The sequence below is a fragment of the Saccopteryx bilineata genome, chromosome 3 (assembly GCF_036850765.1).
Source record: "Saccopteryx bilineata isolate mSacBil1 chromosome 3, mSacBil1_pri_phased_curated, whole genome shotgun sequence".
Taxonomy (NCBI): Eukaryota; Metazoa; Chordata; class Mammalia; order Chiroptera; family Emballonuridae; genus Saccopteryx; species Saccopteryx bilineata.
Genome location: NC_089492.1, coordinates 183765905 through 183793000, shown reverse-complemented (window position 1 = coordinate 183793000; position 27096 = coordinate 183765905). Strand labels below are relative to the sequence as shown.

The 27096-nt window shown below is 39.9% G+C and overlaps 1 protein-coding gene across 4 annotated transcripts in view; it reads left to right on the top strand.

Moving 5' to 3' along the window:
* The window catches only part of PHACTR1 (phosphatase and actin regulator 1), a 657956-nt gene that overhangs the window by 543174 nt on the left and 87686 nt on the right, over window positions 1–27096 (top strand). For all 4 annotated transcript variants that reach the window (XM_066268374.1, XM_066268377.1, XM_066268376.1 and 1 more), the window contains 2 exons: window positions 9327–9494; window positions 20473–20679. In XM_066268374.1, the coding sequence (XP_066124471.1) occupies window positions 9327–9494; window positions 20473–20679 (375 nt within the window). The remainder of the gene's footprint in view (window positions 1–9326; window positions 9495–20472; window positions 20680–27096) is intronic.

Here is a 27096-nt window from a genome sequence, read left to right as displayed (position 1 = left end):
ATTTTGTGAGTACATTTGCACTCCATCGTCCTTTGCTACTGTTAATCTCTATCCTCTCCCCCCCCCTTTTTTTGTTGTTGTCACAGTTTAAATTTGGTTTTATTGTGTTCTTCTTGGAGCTTTTACTTGTGGCTTTGTTTTATTTTGTTATTTGTATCTGATTGGAGAACCCCATTTAGTAATTCCTGGAGTGGGGGTTTTCTGATGATAAATTCCCTCATCTTTTCTGTATCTGTGAATGTTTCTCCTTCATATTTGAAGGATTGCTTTGATGGGTATAGTATTCATGGCTGAAAGTTCCTCTCTTTCAGGACTTTAAATATTGGGGTCCACTCTCTTCTAGCTTGTAGAGTTTCTGCTGAGAAATCTGATGATAATCTAATGGGCCTTCCTTTATATGTTGTATTCTTCTTTTCCCTGGCTGCTTGAGAATTTTTTCTTTGCTGTTGGTTTGTGCCAATTTCATTATGATGTGCCTTGGAGTAGGTTTGTTGGGGTTAAGAAAACTCAGAGTTCTGTTTGCTTCTTGAATTTGAGGCTTTAGTTGTTTCCACCGGCTTGGGAAGTTCTCATCTATTATTTGTTTGAGTATGTTCTCCATTCCATTTTCTCTCTCTTCTCCCTCTGATATACCTATTATTCTTATGTTATTCTTTCTGATGGAGTCAGATAATTCTTGTAGGGCTATCTCATTTTTTTTTAATTTTTGAATCTCTTTCTTCTTCTCTCTGTTGTGCCTCAAGTTGCTAGTCTTCTATTTCACTAATCCTCTCTTCTATCTGGCCTGTTCTATTAGCTAAGCTTGTTACCTCATTTTTCAGCTCGTGAATTGAGTTTTTCATCTCTTTTTGATTTGTTTTTATAGTTTCAATTTCTTTGGACATATATTCTTTGTGTTCATTGAGTTGTTTTCTGAGCTCCCTAAATTGCCTTTCTGTGTTTTCTTGTATATCTCTGAGTATTTTTAGGATTTCTATCTTGAATTCTGTCATTTAGCTCCAAGGTTTCCAATATATTAAATTTTTTCTCCATAGATTTCTCCTCATCAATCTGTGTTACCTCTCTTTCTTTTGTATCCATGATATTCAATTTTCTCTTCCTTAATGGCATCTTAGGGTGGTTTTGTTGATAGTATTAATGAGATTTAATAAAGAATAAAAAGTTAAAAAAATAAAAAATTGAAAAAAGTTTTGTTTTTTAAAATAATGAAATAAAGAAAAATAAAATAAAATAAAAATTATAAAAGGAAATTATTCCCCCCCTCCTTTTTCCTCTCCTCTCCTCTCCTTTCTTTCTTGAGAAAATCTTCTGGTGAATTGTGAATTATATTGTATTTAATGGAACAAACAATGCCTATAATGGAGTGCCTGAATTGGGTAAAAGTAATAAAGGGGCAAGAAAAATAAAATTAAATTAAATTAAAAATTAAAAAAACGGGGGGTATTGACCCAAAAAAGCAAATAATGAAAAAATTTGGATCAAGAATAAAATGATTTGCATTTATGTGTTGGGTGACTAAGAGTTATAACGAGAGGAATAAGAGGGAAACAGGAAAATGGGGGGACAAATTAAAAATTACTATTGTATTTAGTGGAACAAGAACTAGATAAAATGGAGAGCCAGGGATGGGAGCACTGCTAGTGAGTTTACAAGGTGAAGTAAAAAACCCCAAAATGCCACAAACATAAGTTTGAGTCCCAGATAAGATAATTTGTTTGTTATTGAAGTTTGAATGAGAGGAGACGTAAAGGAGAAAGGAAGAAACTAATATAGAGGGAGAAAGAAAGAGAGAGAGAGAGAAAAAAGAGGGAACCACTAAAAGAAGAAAATAGAAAAAAGAGGAGAGAGAGAAAGAGAGAGTTAAGGGTTTTGGAGTGCAACCCTCATAAAAAGAAAGGAAGAGGAAAGAAAAGATAATGGGAGATGTAACACTTATGGGTAGTGTAGTTCAAGGAGAGGAGAGAGTAAGACAAGCAGAGAGTTAAACGACCAAATTGGAGGAGGAATAAAATATATCATAATGAAGATAAGAGAAACAAATGAACAAATATAATAAAATGGGATAGGTTATAAAGTCTGCAGATTATTCTTGATTTTGAGAGTTTATCTTCTTGCTTTTTCTTTTCTCTCCCTCTTCCTGGTCAGTGACTTTGTACCCCAGGGTCTGCCCCTTTGGCACGCTGAGGTAAAGGTTTGCAGTTGATAAGTCTCTATGGCGATGTCCTGTATTGTGCTTTAGTCTCGTTGGCAGTCGAGGCTCATTAGCATTTATAGATTCCAACAGTGAGAGAGTCCGTGTTCCTGGAGCCTCTCTCCGAGTCTTTCCTTCCTCAATTAGTAGCCTGATAATCCAGCTATGGGGTTGCTGCTTCCTCTGCCTGGATAGTAAGAGGCTCAAAGAGCTGGCAACTCCCCACTCTATTCCCATTCAGCACAGGGCTCTGGGTAAGGCTCAGTCAGTCAGAGCTGCTAGCATAATCAGGCGGGGCTTCCGCCCACTCAAAGACCTCTGGCTCTGCCACTCTGTCCGGTAACACGGGCGGGCGCCCACTCCCGATGTGCTTGGAGTAAACTCTCACTCACTATCTGCGCGTGCAGACCAGGATATTAGGCCGGCAGTCTCACACTCTGAGTGAAACCCCCACCCGCACGGAAAAGTTCCAGCATTGGAATTGGCTCTCACTCTGTCCCCATGCGCAGCTTTTTCAAGGCGCTGGGGTGGCCCGAGATTCCACTTTTGGCTCACACAAAGGCCCCTGACTCTGCTCCTCTGTGGGATAACACGGGCGCACACTGCCGAGGCACTCAGAGGAATCTCTCACTCACTATCTGCTCGTGCAGACCAGAATATCAGGCCATCCGCCTCACCCTCTGAGTGAAACCCCCGCCCGCACGGAAAAATTCCAGCATTGGAATTGGCTCTCGCTCCCTCCCCGTGTGCTGCTCTCCCAGGGTGCTGGAGCGGTCCAGAGATTTCGCTGTCGGCCCACACAAAGGCCTCTGACTCTGCCTCTCTGTGGAATAACACGGGCACCCACTCCCGGGGCTTTGGAAGGAATCTCTCACCCCCTATCTGCGCTCGCTGACCAGGAGATCAGGGAAAATGGCTGCCCCACTTGTCTTTCTTTGTCTGGGTTTGGCGCGAGTGTTAGCTTGTATTTTCCGGGTTGCCACAGGAGCAGTTTTTCCTCAGCTTGGATCTTTGTTCCACAGCCTGGTTCGGCCATTTGTGCCGCGGCCTGGATCTATTCACCCCCTTTGCCCACCTTAGTTTCTATATTCTCAGTTCCCAGTGAAAGCCGCCCTGTTTAGGTTAGTGAGGAAGGTGGAGCATTTCTTACTCCCTATTTCCTTCGGGGTTTGGTTATATATTTAGTGAATTTTTCGCTTGACCATACCTTTGGGTGTATTGCGAAACATCGGAGGCTCCAAGGATAGGTTTTTCTGTTTCTGGTTGAAGATCTTGTTGAGTTTGGGGGGAGATTTATCGGTATCGCTTCCTATCCCGCCATTGCTCTGACGTCATCTCTGAGCACACTTCTTCTATGAGTTACTGAAATGTTTAGAAATAAGACAAACAGGAGATCAAAGTGTAGGGTGTCACCTTTATTACTGATAATGGCTAGTCTGGAGGAAGTCGTTGACAGGCCTGATTATGCCCTGCTCATGCCTTCCCCACAAGCCTAAATCTCCAAATTAGAGGCTTCCACCGAGAGAGAAATTCTGAGTCCTGAATCAACACCAGTCCCAGATAGTGAAGGAAGAATTCAGAGGATGTCCCCCTGTGCTGACAACATGGGTTCTCTCCAGCCAGTGAAGGGACAGGGACCCATGGGTGCACCCAGTGGCCAGGTAGCAGGGGAGAGGGCAGAAATAAGGAGCGCTCAAGATAATGCCTCCTCAGGAAACCAGAGGAGTGAGGAAGAGGTTTTCCCCTGACAAAAACTATAAAAACTGTTTTTTCATATAACTTAACAAAGACAAATGTAGATTTCATTTTCTTTTTTATAAGCATAATCATTTTTCCAGAAGAAAAATTAATATTCATTAAACGATACCTATATTGTGCCAGATATACTTCAGAATTTTGTCAACCTTCATACATACATCCTGTTGGTGTTTTTATAATCAATGTGTACACATTGTTCTCCATTGCTGCTTTTGTACTTGACAGCCCTTCAGAAGCATTTTATTTATCTGCATCACCCACACGGTCATTTTATTTGCATTTTTTTCATTCCAAGCAAGGTTCTGCATTTGACAAGTGCACCTGGGACTTGATTTTTATTTCTTTGTACAAATACTCTTCATACTTGGAATAATTATTCTTTTACTAGCTATATCTAGCTCATCACTCCCCATTATTCTGGGGTTTTTAAATATTGTTTATAGCATTTTATTTTGCAAATTTAGAAGTTTTTATGAGTCCATCAAAACTATCTATCTTGCTTTTCTCTTACAAACCTGAAAAATCAATATACATGTGTGTGTGTGTGTGCTAAACACACACACATATTTACTTATATTGTTTATTCTATCTAGTTTTTAGGTTTTATTTTTAGTTTTTTATCTTTGAGAAATTTATTGCAGTAATGGTTTAATATGTTGAGCAATTCTTTATACTCACATTCAACTATTATTTATTAAGGAAGGAGTTCTTGTCCAACTAGAAATACATTTTTAAACATAGTTTTATATATATATATATATATATATATATATATATATATATACACACACACACACACACACACACACACCACAATGCATACTTTAGAAAATCAGACCCAGTGGTGAGTTTAAGTGTATAATATAATATAGTACATTTACAAAATATCCATCATTCATACAATTTTAAAAAAAGTAGAAACTGATTATTATATAGGTATTCATAACCTGACAGAATTCTAGTTGTCTATTCTTAATGTTGGCATTTATCTATTTAAAAAAAAAAGAAGAACTTTAGTTACCTAAGCTTTGGAAAAATCTAATTGATCAGAAGTTGATGTCAGTCACCCTAAAACTAGAGAGTTTTCATAAAGCAAATTAAACAACAATAACAAAACAATAATTTAAAAACCCACTTGGAGTCTAGTCACAAAGGTGACATTTGGTTATAAATGGAGGCAATTCCTAAGCAAAAAGGAAAAAAATTTCAAATGACTCTTTTAGGCCTTTCTTTTGGAATACAAATCATACTTTTAAAATATTTCAAAAACTCAGAGCCAAACAAGGTCCTCCTCTGATCTAGTGCGTGGTCTGTCTAGTCTGAGCACATCTTCTATCTTCCATCACCCCTTGTCCTTCATCTGCTCCTCAGGCCTTCTCACTCTGGCTCCTTTTTCCCATCTCACACCAGCTTCTCTCTGTGTCTGTGTGTCTGCATTTCCTCACCACACCCTTTCCCCCCATCTGTTTTCTCCTTAGCTATTGGCACAATGCCTTCCTGGCTGTGGGAGGAGAGGCAGGGCAGGGCGTGGTGGAGCTCCAGGACATGGGGAGCAGCAGACTGGTCAGAGGTTTCTACATGTAGCATACGGAGCTAATAGAAAACATCTGCCTATCTCACAAGGTGGTGTGGGGGCTGGCAGTTTCTGGTATGTGATGCATGTTGGTAATTATAGGCTCTCCACAGGTATTTATCAGTTGAGTGAATTAATTCACTCTCACCTTTCTCCTCATTCTCCTTGATTTGATGTTAACTTGACTCTACTGATATCTTCATTTGTTATGCGGTACAGGAAGAGGAGAATGGGCTGACACAGTGGCCATGGTCAGTTCTATATCTTAGATCCACTTCTGCATTCTCTTCTCCTGCTCCTGTGACCTGATTTTACCTTATTAGATATGTCTGCATCTGACTCACATTTCACTTCTCTACTCTAGTGCTCTCTTCAGTCTCATTGTTCTTTGTGACAAGTTCCTGTTCATGACCCGTGGCTAGACAATGCAACCTCCTGCTTTCTTGTCCTTTCTGAGGTTTATACCAACCATCTCTGTTCCATGTTAGCCAGATAAACATTATTTCTTGCCCTATATCTCAATATGAGAAGGCTTTCAGTGTCTCTTGCCTTGCCAACCCAATGGTTCTGAGTGTAGAACCCTGACCAGCAAAAGTCAGCTTTAGCATCACCCCAGAATGTGCTAGACATGCACACTCCTGGTCCTATCTCAAGCCTATTGGGTCAGAAACTCTCAGGGTGGAGCCCAGCAATCTGTGTTTTAACTGCCCCCCAGGGAATTGTGATACCTGATAAATTTTGAGAACTACTGCCTCAACCCATCTGTTCTCTTCCCTGCCACCTCCCTTTCTTCTAGTCACACTTTACTAATTCTGGCAGGACATGTCTTATGGTTGGAGGTCATTGTATGCCATTTTGAAAATCATTATTACAGATAGTTTTAGAAGATAGTGTACAAGAGATGGTGATGATCTAGATAGATGAAGGTACAAATAATCCAGAAGACTCAATAAGGAAACTTAAATTCTTCCTGGAAAATTTTTTTTTTCTAATAATGCTACTAAAATAGTGCTGGTAAACAGTAAAAAGACATGGAGACCCTCAATAGTCTTCTAGTTAACCAGACTGGGATCATCAAGCATTAGGAATCCCTAGCTGGTTCCTTGGCTTGATGATGAGTATATGCTGTCCATTACATTAATGTTTCTACTTTTGTGTATGTTCAAAAATGTCATAATAAGAATTTTTAGGTAGGTTTCTTAACAATGATAGCATTATTCTATGCCCATGTTACATGAACCCAAATAAAATGTGTTCTATTTTTCTCACTATCAATCTTAGTCATAAATGACATTAATAAAATTTTATATGTATTGAATGGTCTTCATTATTTCTACTAGATATGTGTATATGTATAGTATATATGTATGTAGTTAGATAGATACACAGATGATAGATAGATGATAGATAGATGATAGACAGATAGATAGAACATGATTATCAATGTTAATGTTGAAGAAATTACCAAAAGCTCAGAAATCAGTGTTATCTGTACATTGATTGCTACTGTGTAAATAGAAAAAAAATATTTCTCTAGAAAGACAGTTTCACAAGATCAAGGTTATATGTCACTAGACATTAAATTATTAATACACATAAATTTCATTTATTAGACTCTCTTCTAAAGGGGTATTCTAATTGCAGAAAAGATTTTATACAAGAACATGGTCTGCAGAACTCTTATTTCATAATAGCATAAAACATTTGAAATCTCTTTATGACCAACCATGTGGAGATAACTAGTAAACATCAGTATATTCATCTAATATCATTAAGATGATAATTTTGCAAATTATAATGCTATAATAGTTTTTAAAAAAAAGACAAAAATTTGATACATAGTAAAATTACAAAGATTGCAACTATGAAAAATACCTACAGAAAAAGAACCTATATATGTTAGGGTGGTGATATGATTGGTGTCTTATTTCTTCTTTTTTCTCCTGTTCTTATTTTTTTCAATGGAAATGTATATTTAGAAATTACAACAGTAAAATTCTTAAGTTTGTTTTCCCTCCAAAGTGGTTTGACCTTGTGACTTAGCAAAGGGACTTTTAATTCAGAGAGCTAAATTTTTTGAGAGTTAATAGTCCCAAGAGGAGTGAATACTGTTGCTGCTGTTACTAGCAAAGCCTCTGGCACAAATTCAGCTGCCTTGGCAAAACCAGGGTCCACAGAGTCTAAAATAATCCAACAGCAGTCGTATCTTCCTTCCCAGTGTTGCTTCTGAAATGGACAGCAGTCCCGCCATTGCACATTTGCTCCAAAGAAGCAGAACGTAGCAATAGCACTGAAACCCCTCCTCCACTGGTTGTCTTATCCAGGATTTTTACTACACTTGGAACATCAAAAAATCAAAATGGTTTTCAAGAGATGTTTTAAACTTAATGTCAGCTCTGTCGTTATTCTACCAATTGGGAGCTTTAAACAGAGCAACTTCCTGCACCGTCAGTTGAACACACTAAATTAAAGCATGTTAAGAGGAATGGGACCATGCATTACGGGATGGGGATGCAGTGACCCTCACAATGCAGCCTTTCCCATCCTGAGGATGCTCAGTGCAGCCATGTACTCTCCATGGTGTTAGCTTTAGAGTCTGCACTGCTCTTTTACTAATGCGGAGTAGTGTTCATATTGCTAATGACAGTTATAACTACAGCTGTCATTTGGGGCATGCAAATAGGGCAAAGGAAAAAAGGAAGAAAACGTAGACACACACACTTCAAGTGTCTGTGCTTTGTATTATCTGCTTCAGATGATTTTTTCTTTTTTTGCTATCCATGATATTTTTTCTATGTTTATAGAATATTCAGGTCAAAATCATGTGCCCTTGAACCATATGCTGTCTAAAGCCTGTCAGTTTGTAGGTTACTCTGTTGAGCATACTTTTAACCTTGGCGTCATTTCACTGCTTCATTTCTACGAGTAAATCGTCTACCAGTTTTAAGGCAAGCGATTGCTTTGCTAGTTTCCATGTTTCTGACTAAGTATCATTACAGCTTTTCATCTGGATATTTATTTATTTTACTGGGGCAGCTTTCAGTCCTCTTAAAAAATTAATTTGGCTTTAATGATTGTTATCTACTGTGTAGGATTCCCTGGAGCTGAGATGAAATCACACTGGGATTTTGATGGGACAAGCACCTGCCATTGTGCAGGAGCCTTTGATCCTCACCATGAAATTAACTAGCTGCCCCTTGTTTTGCTGAGTGGTTAGCAAGATCAGAGTCTGTCTGTTCACAGGGCACAGTGAGCAGTGGTGAGCACTGGTGAATATTGGGAGGATTCAGGCATTTGCCAGCATCCTTTCAGTTGGGATTTGGGCAGAAGTAAACAGAGGACAGGATATGAGTTTTTCCTAGGGCCGTGGAGTACCATGCTCCTGACCCTTGTTGAATGATATGAAGCCCTTTATTCCCTGAGATAGAAATTTCTAATCTTGGTTTTCCAGTTCTTGAGACTTGCTCAGTTTTTCCAAGTTTTCAAAAATTATAAGAAAAGTTTATTTTTATTCACTGTCATTAAAAACTAGAGACAAAATACACTAGATCATTGTTAGAAAGATGGAAACAAAACAGGTAATTTGCTGATGATCATTGGGAATTGTTGCCCTGGTGGTTAGATGGCACAGCTCTAAAAATGAAATAAATGTCTTATAAGCAAAAGAGCAAGTGCAGACATTAAATACTGACTTTGACAAAGATTGTTCAAAAACATCCAAACTCAGTTAGTAGGCTGTAAATGTCACCCTTCCATGGGAGGCAGGCATTGTTTAACTCTGTGCTCTCCTCCTCTCTCTGACAGATGGGGAGCTTTCCATATCAAATGAGGATGACTCCCTGGAAAATGGACAGTCCCTGAGCGCCAGCCAGCTGTCTCTGCCTGCCCTGTCTGAAATGGAGCCGGTCCTGATGCCCAGAGACCCCTGCTCATACGAGGTGCTCCAACCTTCAGACATCATGGATGGGCCAGGTAATGCCCCTAGCAAAGTTGTAGCACTAGGGATCACAGCATGTGGTATTAGAGACCTCTGGCCTCACTGGACTTGAGCTTCCATTGTGAACCACCCAGAACATAAGAATCTCTTGGAAATAGGGATGAAGCTGACCCACTAGTACATACTGAGTATAAAAATATGGAGGATGTTTACAGTTATTGTTCTATAGTTTTAAAAAATATTTTTATAACTTTAACGTTGTCCCAGTAGAGCCCAAGCTCTACGTCAATCAGGCATCCCTGATTCGACTTCCCCGTGCAGTGGAACACTCCTGCTTATCAGCAGGGCTGGCAGCCTCTTGGAGACTATTCTTGAGGCAGCTATGAGGATGCTATTGATCAGTGCCGAGACCAACTGCCACCCAAGGAAAAACACGACCGACACACAAGTTACTTGCAAGAATCATACAGGCAGTTTATTACTCACAAATCCTTTGGCATGCCTGGGTACAGCTTAAGGGGGCCCCATCGGCATGCTCCTCTAGGCTATCTTTGGTCAGAGCTCAAAGTGGCATGGAGACAGTCCACATTCACGTTGGAGTTTGGGGGGACTACCTCAGCAGGGGCCCCTCAGCTTTAGTACCTTTTCTGGCCAACACTAACAGGTGTCAATCTACAAGATTATCACCTCAAACCACCTTTTTGGGAGTTCTTCTCAAGGAGCCCTTTTTATGTTAATCTACTGAAATGTTACATCAAGCCACTTTTAAAATGTTCCTAGAGAAGCTTCTTGTTTATGTTAATTTACAGAGTAATGACATTAAGCCATTTTTTATCTCTGTATAACTTCGCGCACACACTAACTGGGCCCTGCTCCAAAGTCAGAGTCTGTTTATCACATCTGCACACATATTATCACATCTGCACACATCCGGATAAGAATTATACTAATTCCTATCCAGATGGCATAACTTTATTTAATTTCCTTAATTAATATTAATATATCTTAATTACTTTTATATATCTTCCATATTTTTTATATTTCTATATATTTAATTACTATAACATTATATTACTACAACAAATGTCTTTAAAGAGCTATATACTGTTTTTGTAACATTGATGATTTAAAATGTCATTGTTTTGTTTTCCAACACTCATTTCTCTTAAGATCAAGCTAAAGAATCCTATACTTCTATAGGGCACCTATCTAATTCACCTGTTTGGGAGACCCTGGAATACCCTTTAATCCTAGTCCCTGTGTACCCATTAATGGTTGTATCAGTTCAGCAAATTGTATCAATTTACTGTATATAATCAGTGTGTTCACTGGCAACTAAATTGTTTATAATTTTGCTGGTTAACTAGTATCCTGCCAACAGATGATTTTGATGACATCTAACTGTCACTCCCTCTGTGGTCCAAAGCCCTCTGAGTGGCGAATACTCATTCTCTAAGGAGGTTTGCACAATGGTCCTCATTAACCTGAAGGTGGGGCTCTCCCAGAAGCAGTGAGGACGGGTCCTTGTTGTCAGGAGACAAGCCTGGGGGAAGGGACCTCTTGGAATATCTGGAGTTGGTGAAAGGGCACATCCTTTCTTCATACCAGGTGCAAAGTCAGAGCTTGGGGGATTGGGGGGGAGACAGTGTTTCACAAAGCCAGCTCCCAGTCTTCCCTTTGGGACTGGGCGAGTCATTGTTCCATCAGTGTGTCCAGCACGGATCATAACAGTGTCCCTTGAGACAGGGGGAGAATTTAGTGTTCATGAGGAATATTTTCAAGGCTTTGATGCTGCAGGGAACACTGCTACCCAGACCAGAGAGGAAGAGAAGAGCCAAGAGAAGTCATTTTCAGTGTTGCTACCAGGGGTGGCAGGAGGACCTCAGCTGAATTATACCCCTATCCCTCAAGTGGGAGAGTTCCGCAGCTGCAGCAGTGAATATGTGTTTTATCCAGCCTTCCTTGTACCTGAGTCAGATGGATTTGATTAGTGCAGTGAGATCTGTCATCCAGGGAAGTCAGAGTTTCAGTCTGCAATCTGCTGGGCCAGCATCACAGACTTGTGCCCTTGCCCCAGACAGCTCTTCCCTGGAGCTAGTTGGGGTTCCCCATGAGGAAAAGGAAGACTCAGGCCCCATGCAGAGAAAAGAGAAATAGGGCAAATCAAAACAAGAAAACCATAATTCTGGCAAGTAAGGTAAGAAAGGAAGGAGGAAGACCAAGAGGTGATGACTTGGCTCATCCTCCAACTTGTCAGGATTTGTAGGAGGTGCAGGGGCAGGACAGTGCCTGAAAACTGCAGGGCGCCCCCTAGAGGCCGCTCCCAGCTCAGATGGCTCCAGAACCTGAGGAGCAGCCACCCCAGGTGTGTTGGGCAGCCGACCAGCTGTCAGCTTCTAGGATGTCTTCATTATCTGGTCCCAGACCTGACAGCATGTTCACACAAGACCAACTACACAAGAATCCACTCTCTCTTCCTCCCTAACAAAGGGCAAACAGACCCACAAGAAGGTGCTGGCATTTGGTGCTCATTTAGGCCAGAGGGGGCTCTGAACCTCTAATCCATTACACCTGTCATCTATCTTTTGTTACATTTTAGAGCACTCATCGAATTTGTATTCAATACACTGAGATTGAAGCTAGGAAGCTTTGGACAGCTTTGGAGAAAAGGCCTTCTTCCTTTTTCTCTCTCTTGGTTCTTCCTCCTCTTCCTGTTTTGCCTCTGACTCCCTCCTGCGCCTCTCCCCCACCACACGCCATATTGGATTCTGGTATTTTCTCTTTAACTCTCCACACGTGGAGATGACGTCAGAGTAATGGCAGGGTAGGAAGCAATACCGATAAATCTCCCCCCAAACTCAACAAGATCTTCAACCAGAAACAGAAAAACCTATCCTTGGAGCCTCCAGATGTCTCACAATACACCCAAAGGTATGATCGAGAGAAAAATTGGCTAAATATATAACCAAACCCCGAAGGAAATAGGGAGTAAGAAATGCTCCACCTTCCTCACTAACCTAAACAGGGCAGCTTTCACTGGGAACTGAGAATATAGAAACTAAGGTGGGCAAAGGGGGTGAATAGATCCAGGCCGCAGCACAAACGGCCGAACCAGGCTGTGGCACGGAGATCCAAGCTGAGGAAAAACTGTTCCTGTGGCAACCCGGGCAATACAAGCTAACACTCGTGCCAAACCCAGACAAAGAAAGACAAGCAGGGCAGCCATTTTACCCGATCTCTTCGTTGGCACGCGCAGATAGTGGGCGAGAGATTCCTTCCAAAGCCCCAGGAGGGTGCGCCCGTGTTATTCCACAGAGAGGCAGAGTCAGAGGCCTTTGTGTGGGCCGAAAGCCTCCGGGCCGCCCCAGCGCCCTGGGAGAGCCGCACACGGGGAGGGAACGAGAACTAATTCCAACGCTGGAACTTTTCCGTATGGGTGGGGGTTTCACTCAGAGGGTGAGGCCGCTGGTCTGATACCCTGGTCTGCGTGTGCAGATAGTGAGCGAGAGATTCCTCCTAGTGCCTCGGCAGTGCCTGCGCGTGTTATCCCACAGAAGGGCAGAGTCAGAGGCCTTTGTGTGGGCCAAAAGCCGAATCTCGGGCCGCTACAGTGCCCTGAGGGAGCCGCGCATGGGAAGGGAGCAAGAACTAATTCCAATGCTGGAACTTTTCAGTGCAGGTGGGGGGTTTCACTCAGAGGGCGAGACTTCCGCCCTGACATCCGGGTCTGCGCGCACAGAGAGTGGGCAAGAGACTCTTCCCAGCACCTCAGGAGTGGAAGCCCGTGTTATCCCACAGAGGAGCAGAGTCAGGGGCCTTTGTGTGGGCTGAAAGCGGAATCTCAGACCGCCCCAGCGCCTGGAAAAAGCCACACACGGGGATGGAGCGAGAGCCAATTCCAACGCTGGAACTTTTCACTGCGGGCGGGGGGGGGGTTTCACTCAGAGGGCGAGACTTCCGACCTGACATCCTGGTCTGCGCGCGCAGATAGTGAGTGAGAGTTTACTCCAAGCACACCGGGAGTGGGTGCCCACCCGTGTTACCGGACAGAGTGGCAGAGCCAGAGGTCTTTGAGTGGGCGGAAGCCCCGCCTGATTATGCTAGCAGCTCTGACTGACTGAGCCTTACCCAGAGCCCTGCGCTGAATGGGAATAGAGTGGGGAGTGCCAGCTCTTTGAGCCTCTTACTATCCAGGCAGAGGCAGCAGCAACCCCATAGCTGGATTATCAGGCTACTAATTGAGGAAGGAAAGGCGAGGAGAGAGGCTCCAGAAACACGGACTCTCTCACTGTCACAGCCTATAAATGCTAATGAGCCTCAACTGCCAACGAGACTGAAGCACAATACATGACATCGCCATAGAGACTTATCAACAGCAAACCTCTACCTGAGCGGGCCAAAGGGGCAGAACCCAGGGTACAGAGTCACTGACCAGGAAGAGGGAGAGAAAAGAAAAGCAAGAAGATAACCTCTCAAAATCAAGAATAATCTGCAGACTTTATAACCTATCTGATTTTATTATATTTGTTCGTTTGTTTCTCTTCATCCTTGATTTTTTTTTTTTCCTCCTCCAATTTGGTCATTTAACTCTCTACTGGTCTTACTCTCTCCTCTCCTTGAACTACACTACCCATAAGTGTTACATCTCCCATTATCTTTTCTTTTCTCTTCCTTTCTCTCTATGAGGGTTGCACTCCAAAACCCTTAACTCTCTCTCTCTCCTCTTTTTTCTTTTTTCTTCTTTTAGTGGTTCCCTCTTTTTTCTCTCTCTCTCTTTCTTTTCTCCCTCTATATTAGTTTCTTCCTTTCTCCTTTATGTCTCCTCTCATTCAAACCTCAATAACAAACAAATTATCTTATCTGGGACTCAAACTTCTGTTTGTGGCATTTTGGGGGGTTTTTACTTCACCATTTTAACTCACTAGCAGTGCTCCCATCCCTGGCTCTCCATTTTCTCGAGTTCTTGTTCCACTAAATACAATAATAATTTTTTAACTTGTCCCTCCATTTTCCTGTTTCCCTCTTATTCCTCTCATCATAACTCTTAGTCAACCAACACATAAACGCAAATCATTTTATTCTTGATCCAAATTTTTTCATTATTTGCTTTTTGTGTGTCCATACCCCCCCCTTTTTTAATTTATTTTTATTATTTTTATTTTTTTTTCTTGCCCCTTTATTACTTTTCCCCAATTCAGGCCCTCCATTACAGGCATTGTTTGTTCTATTAAATACAATATAATTCACAGTTCACCACAAGATTTTCTCAAAAAAGAGGGGAGAGGAGAGGAGAGGAAAAAAGGAGGGGAGGAATAATTTACTTTTTTTTACTTTTTATTTTATTTTATTTTTCTTTATTTCATTATTAATTTAAAAAAACACAACTTTTTTGATTTTTTTAATTTTAATTTTTTATTCTTTATTAAATGTCATTAATACTATCAACAAAACCACCCTAAGATGCAATTAAGGAAGAGAAAATTGAATATCATGGATACAAAAAAAAGAGAGGTAACACAGATATATGAGGAAAAATCTATGAAGAAAAAATTTAATATATTGGAAACCTTGGAGCTAAATGACATAATTCAAGATAGAAATCCTAAAAATACTCAGAGATATACAAGAAAACACAGAAAGGCAATTTAGAAAGCTCAGAAAACAACTCAATGAACACAAAGAATATATGTCCAAAGAAATTGAAACTATAAAAACAAATCAAAAAGAGATGAAAAACTCAATTCACGAGCTGAAAAATGAGGTAACAAGCTTAGCTAATAGAACAGGCCAGATAGAAGAGAGGATTAGTGAAATACAAGACAAGCAACTTGAGGCACAACAGAGAGAAGAAGAAAGAGACTCAAAATTTTTTTAAAAAATGAGATAGCCCTACAAGAATTATCTGACTCCATCAGAAAGACTAACATAAGAATAATAGGTATATCAGAGGGAGAAGAGAGAGACAATGAAATGGAGAACATACTCAAACAAATAATAGATGAGAACTTCCCAAGCCTGTGGAAAGAACTAAAGCCTCAAATTCATGAAACAAACAGAACTCCGACTTTTCTTAACCCCATCAAACCTACTCCAAGGCACATCATAGTGAAATTGGCACAAACCAATGGCAAAGAAAAAATTCTCAAGGCAGCCAGAGAAAAGAAGAATACAACATATAAAGGAAGGCCCATTAGATTATCATCAGATTTCTCAGCAGACTCTACAAGCTAGAAGAGAGTGGACCTCAATATTGAAAGTCCTGAAAGAGAGGAACTTTCAGCCATGAATAGTATACCCATCAAAGCTATCCTTCAAATATGAAGGAGAAATAAAAACATTCACAGATACAGAAAAAAAGAGGGAATTTATCATCAGAAAACCCCCACTCCAGGAATTACTAAAGGGGGTTCTCCAATCAGATACAAATAACAAAATAAAACAAAGCCACAAGTAAAAGCTCCAAGAAGAACACAATAAAACCAAATTTAAACTGTGACAACAACAAAAAGAAAGGGGGGAGAGGATGGAGATTAACAGTAGCAAAGGACGATGGAGTGCAAAAGTACTCACAAAATAGTGCACTACAATGAACAGGGTAGGAACCCTTTTCATTACTTAAAGGTAACCACCATTGAAAAAACCACCACAGAAGCACATGAGATAAAAAAGATAGCAACAGAGGAATGATGTATGCAATACAACCAAATAAAAACAAAAGATAGAGAAATGAAAGAGAAGGATCAAACAAGACACAAAACTAACAGAAAGCAATCTATAAAATGGCAACAGGGAACTCACAAGTGTCAATAATTACACTAAATGTAAACGGATTAAACTCACCAATATAAAGGCACAGAGTAGCAGAATGGATTAAAAAAGAAAATCCAACTGTATGCTGCCTACAGGAAACTCATCTAAGTAACAAGGATAAAAACAAATTCAAAGTGAAAGGCTGGAAAACAATACTCCAAGGAAATAATATTCAAAAAAAAAGCAGGCGTAGCAATACTCATATCTGACAATGCTGACTACAAGACAACAAATGTACTCAGAGACAAAAATGGCTATTTCATAATGGCTAAGGGGACACTGAATCAAGAAGACATAACAATTCTTAATATATATGCACCAAACCAAGGAGCACCAAAATATATAAGACAGCTACTTATTACCTTAAAACAAAAACTGACAAAAATACAATCATACTTGGAGACCTCAATACACCGCTGACGGCTCTAGATCAGTCATCCAAACAGAGAATCAACAAAGATATAGTGGCCTTAAACAAAACACTAGAGCTCCTGGATATGATAGACATCTACAGGACATTTCATCCCTAAGTGACTGAGTATACATTTTTCTCCAGTATACATGGATCATTCTCAAGAATTGAACATATCTTGGACCACAAAAACAACATCAGCAAATTCAGAAAAATCCAAGTTGTACCAAGCATATTTTCTGATCATAAAGCCTTAAAACTAGAATTCAACTGCAAAAAGGAGGAAAAAAATTCCACAAAAATGTGGAAACTAAACAACATACTTTTAAAAAATGAATGGGTCAAAGAAGAAATAAGTGCAGAGATCAAAAGATATATACAGACTAATGAAAATGACAATATGACATATCAGAATCTATGGGATGCAGCAAAAGCAGTGATAAGAGGGAAGTTCATATCATTTCAGGCATATATGAACAAACAAGAGAGAGCCCAAGTGAACCATTTAACTTCACACCTTAAGGAACTAGAAAAAGAAGAACAAAGACAACCCAAAACCAGCCGAAGAAAGGAGATAATAAAAATCAGAGCAGAAATAAATGAAATAGAGAACAGTAAAACTATAGAAAAAATTCATAGAACAAAGAGCTGGTTCTTTGAAAAGATCAACAAAATTGACAAACCCTTGGCAAGACTTACCAAGGAAAAAAGAGAAAGAACTCATATAAACAAAATCCAAAACGAAAGAGGATAAATCACCACGAACACTGTAGATATACAAAGAAGTATTGTAGAATACTATGAAAAACTTTATGCCACTAAATTCAACAACCTAGAAGAAATGGATAAATTCCTAGAACACTACAACCTTCTTAGACTGAGTCAAGAAAAAGCAGAAAGCCTAAACAGACCTATTAGTAGAGAAGAAATAGAAAAAAACATTAAAAACCTCCCCAAAAATAAAAGTCCAGGCCCTGACGGCTATACCAGCAAATTTTATCAAAAATTCAAAGAAGACTTGGTTCCTATTCTACTGAAAGTCTTCCAAAAAATTGAAGAAGAAGCAATACTTCCAAACACATTTTATGAGGCCAACATAACCGTCATACCAAAACCAGGCAAGGATGGCACAAAAAAAGAAAACTACAGACCAATGTCTCTAATGAATACAGATGTTAAAATACTAAACAAAATATTAGCAAATCAAATACAACAACATATTAAAAAAATAATACATCATGATCAAGTGGGATTCATCCCAGAATCTCAAGGATGGTTCAACATACGTAAAACGGTTAACGTAATACACCATACAAACAGAACAAAGAACAAAAACCATATGATCTTATCAATAGACGCAGAAAAGGCTTTTGATAAAATACAACACAATTTTATGTTTAAGACTCTCAACAAAATGGGTATAGAAGGAAAATATCTCAACATGATAAAGGCCATATATGATAAACCATCAGCTAACATCATATTAAATGGCACTAAACTGAAGGCTTTCCCCCTTAAATCAGGAACAAGACAGGGTTGTCCACTCTCTCCACTCTTATTTAATGTGGTACTAGAGGTTCTAGCCAGAGCAATCAGACAAGACAAAGAAATAAAAGGCATCCATATCGGAAAAGAAGAAGTAAAGGTATCACTTTTTGCAGATGATATGATCCTATACATCGAAAACCCCAAAGAATCCACAAAAAGACTACTAGAAACAATAAGCCAATACAGTAAGGTCGCAGGATACAAAATTAACATACAGAAGTCAATAGCCTTTCTATATGCCAACAATGAAACATTTGAGAAAAAGCTCAAAAAAATAATCCCCTTCACGATTGCAACAAAAAATAAAATAAAATACTTAGGAATAAGCATAACAAAGAATGTAAAGGACATATAATGAAAACTATAAAGCATTGTTAAGGGAAATCGAAAAAGATATAATGAGATGGAAGAATATACCTTGTTCTTGGTTAGGAAGAATAAATATAATCAAGATGGCCATATTACCCAAAGCAATATACAAATTTAATGCAATTCCCATCAAAATTCCAATGACATTTTTTAAAGAAATAGAGCAAAAAATCATCAGATTTATATGGAAGTATAAAAACCCCCGAATAGCCAAAGCAATCCTAAAGAAAAAAGAATGAAGCTGGGGGCATTACAATACCTGACTTCAAACTATATTATAGGGCCACGACAATCAAAACAGCATGGTATTGGCAGAGAAGTAGACACTCAGACCAATGGAAAAGAATAGAAAGTCCAGAAATAAAACCACATATATATAGTCAAATAATTTTTGATAAAGGGGCCAACAACACACGATGGAGAAAAGAAAGCCTCTTCAATAAATGGTGCTGGGAAAACTGGAAAGCCACATGCAAAAGAATGAAACTGGACTACAGTTTGTCCCCCTGTACTAAAATTAACTCAAAATGGATCAAAGATCTAAACATAAGACCTGAAACAATAAAGTACATAGAAGAAGACATAGGTACTAAACTCATGGACCTGGGTTTTAAAGAGCATTTTATGAATTTGACTCCAAAGGAAGAGAAGTGAAGGCAAAAATTAATGAATGGGACTACATCTGACTAAGAAGTTTTTGCTCAGCAAGAGAAACTGATAACAAAATAAACAGAAAGCCAACTAAATGGGAAATGATATTTTCAAACAACAGCTCAGATAAGGGCCTAATATCCACAATATACAAAGAGCTCATAAAACTCAACAACAAACAAACAAACAATCCAATAAAAAAATGGGAAGAGGACATGAACAGACACTTCTCCCAGGAGGAAGTACAAATGGCCAACAGATATATGAAAAGATGCTCATCTTCTTTAGTTATTAGAGAAATACAAATCAAAACTGCAATGAGATACCACCTCACACCTGTTAGATTAGCTATTATTAACAAGACAGGTAATAGCAAATGTTGGAGAGGCTGCGGAGAAAAGGGAACTCTCATACACTGTTGGTGGGAATGTAAAGTAGTACAACCATTATGGAAAAAAGTATGGTGGTTCCTCAAAAAACTGAAAATAGAACTACCTTATGACCCAGCAATCCCTCTACTGGGTATATACCCCAAAATCTCAGAAACATTGATACCTAAGGACACATGCAGCCCCATGGTCATTGCAGCATTGTTCACAGTGGCCAGGACATGGAAACAACCAAAAAGCCCATCAATAGATGACTGGATAAAGAAGATGTGGCACATATACACTATGGAATACTACTCAGCTATAAGAAATGATGACATCGGATCATTTACAGCAAAATGGTGGGATCTTGATAACATACGAAGTGAAATAAGTAAATCAGAAAAAAACAGGAACTGCATTATTCCATACGTAGGTGGGACATAAAAGTGAAACTAAGAGACATTGATAAGAGTGTGGTGGTTACGGGGGAGGGGGGAAAGGGAGAGGGAAAGGGGGAGGAGGAGGGGCACAAAGAAAACTAGATAGAAGGTGACAGAGGACAATCTGACTTTGGGTTATGGGTATGCAACATAATTGAAAGACAAGATAACCTGGACTTGTTGATCTTTGAATATATGTATCCTGATTTATTGATGTCGCCCCATTAAAAAAATAAAATTATAAAATAAAATAAAATAAAATAAAATAACTCTCCACACGTTCAGGACGACCTGGGCCAGTTGGTGCTCTGCTGTGTCGCTCACCCACATTCCTGTCCTGTGTGTTCCTGCCCGCCCCACCTGTGCTGCATTTGTGTAATGTCTCCTGTGTGTCCTGTGGTTGTCCCCTCAGTGTCTGAAGAGAGTCCCTCTGCCAATGAGTCTGGAGTCCTCCTGTCCCAAGATCCTTCAGCCAAACCAGTCCTGCTACTGCCCCCCAAAAAACCTGCTGCTTTCTCTGGAGACCATGAGGAGACCCCAGTGAAGCAGCTGTCCCTACTCAAGCAACCCCCTGCCCTGCCTCCCAAACCCACTGCCAGGATTGCCAACCACTTAACAGGTAAGTCAAGACATTTCTGGGGGTGTGCAGCCTCCCCTTCCCTTCAAGGGATGATCTCCTCTTTTTTTTATCTGAAGCAGATGTGCCTCTGTGGCCAAGTGGCTCTGTGGGACATGTGGGTGTTTCTATGTGTGTCTTGGTACACGCAATCATAGCTGGGTTTGTGTGTCTGTGTCAAGGAATATTTGATATATACCTACCAGTCATATGCCAAGAATTTTCTGTCATGTGTATCTGTAAATATGTACATTAGCATTTTGTGGTTAATTCAAAGATTATTTGCCCATGTAGAGCATTATTTGCCCAAATTGAATCTAATTTAATGTCAAAATCTTTGCAAAGATTAGTACCTTGCTCCCTTCATAATGAGGCTGTCAAAGCTTCTCATTTTTTGTCTTTGAATTGGTCATCTGAAGTCTAACATTTTAAAAACAAGAGTAAACATAGAAATGACCCGAAATGATTCTTGTGTTTTCATTTTTAAAGTGTTATTTAACAAAGGTACCCACAGTTTTTAAATTGGGCATGTAGTAAATTGCACTCCCCTATATGTTAGCTGTTAGATGTGAATCGGATACGACTTGGATTTAAAGGTTTTAGTGTATTAAAGATCAAAGATTTCAGAGTGTTGCTTCTCCAACCTTGATAGAAATTCTATCTGATACTGCCTGACTGCCTTTGTACAACATCTTTTAGTATTCCTATGGTTTCTATTGATCTCTGTACATTTTGTTAAGGTAGAATGGGGATAGAAGTTGGAAAGAATATTCACTTATTTTATGATAGGAAAACTGAAGTTCAAGAAAAATATGTGACTTTTCCAGGACTGGCAGGAATTCTGCTGTAGAGCCATAATTAGACCCAGCTCCTAATTCAATGAATATTGTTCCAGGATAATGGGATGTCTCTCCCATGTTGAGCTTTATTAGAGCCCAACTTAAACATGGGGTGTGTCAAACTACTCTCTCAATGTATGTATCCATCCAAGTTAGATGTTTGTGTTTTAAAAGAGCAAATTTTCACCTAAAGGAACCATTCAACACGTTTGTAACACTTTAGTTCAGTGCCTCAAAATTTAAATGCATAGAAAGCCACAAAGGAGAAAATGCTCTCATAAGTCTCCCTGTAAGAGAGCACCACTGTCGATTTATCTATCTATCCATAGAATAAAAATCAAATACTGCTGTACATAGTCTTTTATCACCTGCTTTGTGCACTCAGGGATCTCCTGTGAACTGATTCTCACATTAATGAATATTGCACACCATGATTTTGTGTGTTAGCTGCTTGGTGTAGATCAGGGTTTTCTTGATCGACCTCTTAGAGACTTTCCATCTTCTCTGTTGTAAAAAACAACAACAAACATCCTCAATATCATATGTTTTTCTTTATAAACATCTTCAAGTCTTCCCTAACTTGTTTCTAGGATTAGAATTACTTATTTATATCTACAGTGGACCCTTGAGCAATGCATGGATAAGGGATGCCAACCCCCCTTGCAGTTGAAAATCTATGTTTAACTTTTGACTTCCTAAAATCTTAAGGCATCCCTCAGTATCTGCAGGGATTTGGTTCCAGGACCCCTGCAGATACCCAAATCCGAGGATGCCCAAGTCCCCTAACGTAGAATAATGCATACAGTCAGCTCTTCATGTCCATAATTCCCAACTGCAAATCCAAAACAGTACAGTCATTTATTGAAAAAAATCTGCATATAAGTCAACCTACACAGTTCAAACTGTGTTGTTCAAGGGTCAACTATATAGGTACATAAAATAGAGTGGCAAAATCACTGCCATCAAGAGTGATGCTTATAGTTCAGTGCATGCAGTCTGATAAAAGGTTACTGGTCAAGACTGAAGCTTGAGCTGACCCTTTAAGCATAAAGGGCCTCTATAGAGAATGAGGGAAGAGTATTCCAAGAAAGAAGGCCTTGGGTAAAAACTCAGAGGTGGCAATGTTCAGGTCAGTGACAAGGAGGCTGAGCCCTGGTGGGGCCCACCTCAGGATGGTAAGGCATGCAAGAATTTCGTGAGGTAAGGCACACAAGAATTTAGACTGTATTCCTGTGGCAGAAGGAGACCTTGAGAAGTGTTTGAGCAGAGGAGAGATGGGATGAAAAGTAGCCTATGGAAACATTTCCGGGGTAACTATGTAAACTGAATAGAAAGAAGAGAAGATTGAAGGCCCAACAGAGTAGCCACCAAGGCCAGCCCTATGCTTCACTCTCCAGAATTGCTGGTTGAATTAAATTGAATCTGTGTGAGAAATTACTCCGGTTGTTGTAATATGAGCTAACAGGCATCTGGGTAGCAGTGGGAAGAGAGGGAACAGAATGTTAGATAAGACATTTTAAAAGAAGAATTGACAGAACTTCTTAGCCAACAGCACCCTTTAATTTATCTAGTTATCTAATTAATGAAGGCACACATTCATTCACAGCTTCACCTCTGAGCACTGAACATGGGTAGCCTGGTATCCGTAGGACTCTTGACATTTGAGGAACTGAAGATATGTAAATTAGGTCAATCTCTCTGGCTTCCTTCTTTCTTTCCCAAGAAGAGTGGACTTTTTCTATTATCTGTAAACTTTACCTCCATATCAAATGGATAAAACTACATAAAAGCCAGTCATCCTTACCACATTGTACCTGGTAGCCTCTTAAATGTGGTGAAGACAAAACAGGTGCAGAAGCCTATGGGCTGTGATTCTGGTGCCATCCTTTTGGGTTTAAACTCAATTAGACTTGCTTAATTTTTCAAAGTGAGTAATCAGTCATAATGAATCTACATCAGCGTGAGGCAGCTGCATTAACCTTGTTCTGTTACTAATTACTCTGGAGACATCTGGGCCATGTCAGAAGGAATTAATAAACTAAGAATTCTAGAACTCTAAATTGAGACCTAGGAGTTTCAGCATGTTCTCAGTGTTTATTGTTCTGTTGACATTTTTGAAAGAAGATACAGGGCAATTTGAAAGACAGCCAGCATGACTAATAGAGAGTGACAGTGGGGAGTGGTCTGGTAGGATGCTGGAGGGCGCGTGAGCCTGCACTGGGGCTATTTCCAGGTGCACAATCAGGGAAAATGCAGAAAAATCTCTGCTCTGGTATTTGCCTCCAGTTTTATCAGGAAAATCATAATTAACTTGGAGGCTGCTTGCCTTACAAATCTTTTCTGTCCCTGAGTCAGGTTGAGAGGAGCCCTCCTGCTCTCCGAAACTGTCGGATTTCTCCCACTGTCATTATCTCCACCTCATTTTGTCCCACACCAGTATGTACAATAGGACATCATAAAGATCAGGTTTGTTGGGCATTGGATTCCCTTCCATTCTGGAAGAATGGTGCCCGGCAGAGCTGGTTCATAATGAATATGATCTGAGATGAATGATTCTCAAAATACACCCTTCTTGGAATGATGGCTGATCCTAGAGGAAAAGGGTAATTGAGGCCAAAACAAAACAAAACAAAACAAACAAAAAAAGCAGTTTTCTTCCTTCTTAAGTCATCATTAGTCACTTCTGCAACCGTTCTGTCTCCAGAAGTCAAATATTAGACAATGCATGAATAATCCATGCCTTCTGCATAAGGTACCTGTGATTAGGTACCCCACAAGAGCCATTTGAATAAAGGCTGATCAACCTACATGATAGCTGGACTTCACAGTCTGACGTTCACATTTGGGTAATGATAGTGGTAGCTGCCAGATTTTGAGAACTTGACAGCATACCATGCAGTGCTGTGAGGTGAATATAATTATCATTACTGTGTCCTTTTCCCAGTGAAGAATGAAATTTAAAGAAGTTAAATGACTTGATCATAGTTACATGGCTAGTAAGTGGCAGAGTTGGACTAGGTCCATTTTGTTGGACTCCAGAGCCCTCACTTATAACCATTAGTTTATACCATGTCCACAAAGATACCTATTCTTAAAATAAAATTAAAAAATCATTAGCTTTTTTTTGTTTGTTTGCTTGCTTTCTGTGTTTTAATCTGTTTAATGCAGAAAATTATCCAGTCTTTCAAAAAATAAAATATGTTCTAAAGCAGTGTTTTTCAACTGCCAGTCTGTGGACCAGTGCTGGTCTGCAAAGGTTAACCACCCTGATGGTATATGAAGATTACAGAGTTGCAGACAGGAATGAAATTTATGGTAGACTGGCAGCAGTTCACAGAGCAGCAGTTAAAAACAACTGTTCTAAAGGCACTGGATTGTAAAGAGGAGGACCTGAACACAGTTGGGTTCAGTTTCAAAAAACTTCCTAGAAGGAGACAGTCTATAAGAATCAACAGTGGGACAAATAATGTTGGAAGGTTTGGGCCAGAATTCAGCAAAGGAAAAAAGGAAGAAACTGTTGCTGATCCTTAAAAACAAGTCCTTCTGTGAACAGGAACCTGCCCAGGACTTATTTACACTGTCTGTAGGACTTGAAATGCAAGAAAACTTACTTTATTATCAGAACTTGCTAGTTTCAACAGTACAAACTATTTGCAACTGCAAGTTTACCTGACAGATGGCATCCATGCCCTGTGCTATTTTTCAGTCCCAACACGTGTCTGATGAGAATCCTCTATCCAGTGCTTGTCAAGCCAAAACCAATGTCCCTATTTACAGCAGTCTCTCTAGTTTTGTGGACACTGTCTACAATGGACTGTTCTAAAGTTATATTCTGACATGTAGTTTCACTTTGTTCCCCTCTTGTTCTCTGATTCTGTCTGTCCCATTGCTTCCCAGTATCCCACCCACCATCCTTGTCTCGTTCAGCCTCCTCTCCAGCCGTACAAAATCATCTAACTACTTTCGCCTCTGTCCTTGCCTTCCCTACCGATATTCTACTTGGACAGTGCAAGAAAACTGATGGCTAGACCACTGTAACCTTGGACCTCATCTATGCCCTTAAATGTTAATGATTTTTTAACCCAGAAGCTTCATAAAGAGGTCACCCATTCACACTCTCTTGATAACTGATACCTTGAAGGAATAGGGGATTTACCTTAATTTACTCTTTAGATCCATTTCTCCATCCTTTCCCAGTCCTGATGTTCTCTTTCCAAAGTGCAGAAATTCATTTTTCAGTGTATGTACAGACTATTGATTAAACATTTTTAAAGGGGTACTGCCGGGGTCCAGCCCCGGGGGGGGGGGGATCCAGGGGTCCCACAGGAGGAGACAGCATCGGCGAAAATCGAATGAGAGAGCAGAATTCTTTTCTTTCTCTTTATTCTCCGGTTAGCATTTACTGCCAGGCATCTCTGCTCAATGCTAGTATAGCTCCCTTTTTATACACACACACCGAGTTACAATCACATGGTGTTAATTATTGCTTTTGTTTCACTATGTTTGCATGTTTCCAGATAACAGTTAATTTACATCTATGAGTCACAAATCAGGTAGCAAATCATTCAAAATAACTTGAATAACAACATCAGTAAAAGCTTTTAAAGTATTAGTCTGTTGTGAGTTAAGGGGCAGAGAGAGATTTAGCAGACGACTAACAATGGATAACAATGGACCACCGCTTGCTCAGGTAAATGGTCTTGAGTTTATGCAGTGTCCTACAAGATTCTGAAAGGCTTGCCTCTAAAGAAATTAACATAACATTAAGAATAGCTTTCACCCAAAGATATGCAGAGTGCACTTGCAAGATAGCCCAGCAGCAACACAAGACATTAACTGTTATTACTTCCTACATTTTATTTAAACACTAGTTTAGTTCTGACTCTATTCTTCTCAGAATATACCACTATTTGCAGATCAAATAAGCAGGAAGAAAGGAATGTTTCTCTACTTATCACATGAAAAGGCTAGGGAGGAAAAAATGTTAAGTGAAGGCCGAAGGGTGCTCTGTGCACAGCCACTGCCTCCTAAGTCACAATTTATTCTTTTTAACATGATTAAGAAGGAATTCTCCTACAGACTTAACCCTTTACGAGGGATATCATAGCCAGCCTCTTATGTCTATGAGCCCAGTTCAAGGGGCTTACAGGCTTTTCTGTGGAACTCACACCCTCTGTCTCATATCCAAAGAAATCACTACGAATCTACAGGGAAAGCACGGTATTATTATCCCTGTGCCACAAATAATAGCACACACCCAGAAAAGGGGGGATATAAGGCCAGATTAATTCAAAAAGTCAAAGGGGGAAGTATCGTTGTGCCTATCCTTTGTGGTGACTTTGTCACCCCGCAGCCATTGGTCTTCACTGCAATGACTTTGTCACCCCGCAGCCATTGGTCTTCTCTGCTGTGACTTTGTCACTCAGCAGTTTTTGATCTTCTTCTGCTGTGACCTTGTCAGCCAGCAGTTGTGGGTCTTCTCCTGCTGTGACCTTGTCAGCCAGCAGTTGTGGATCGGCTCCTGACAGGGTGCTTTCTGCACTAATCTCTGTGATCGGAGTGAAGAATGCAGCAAAGTACC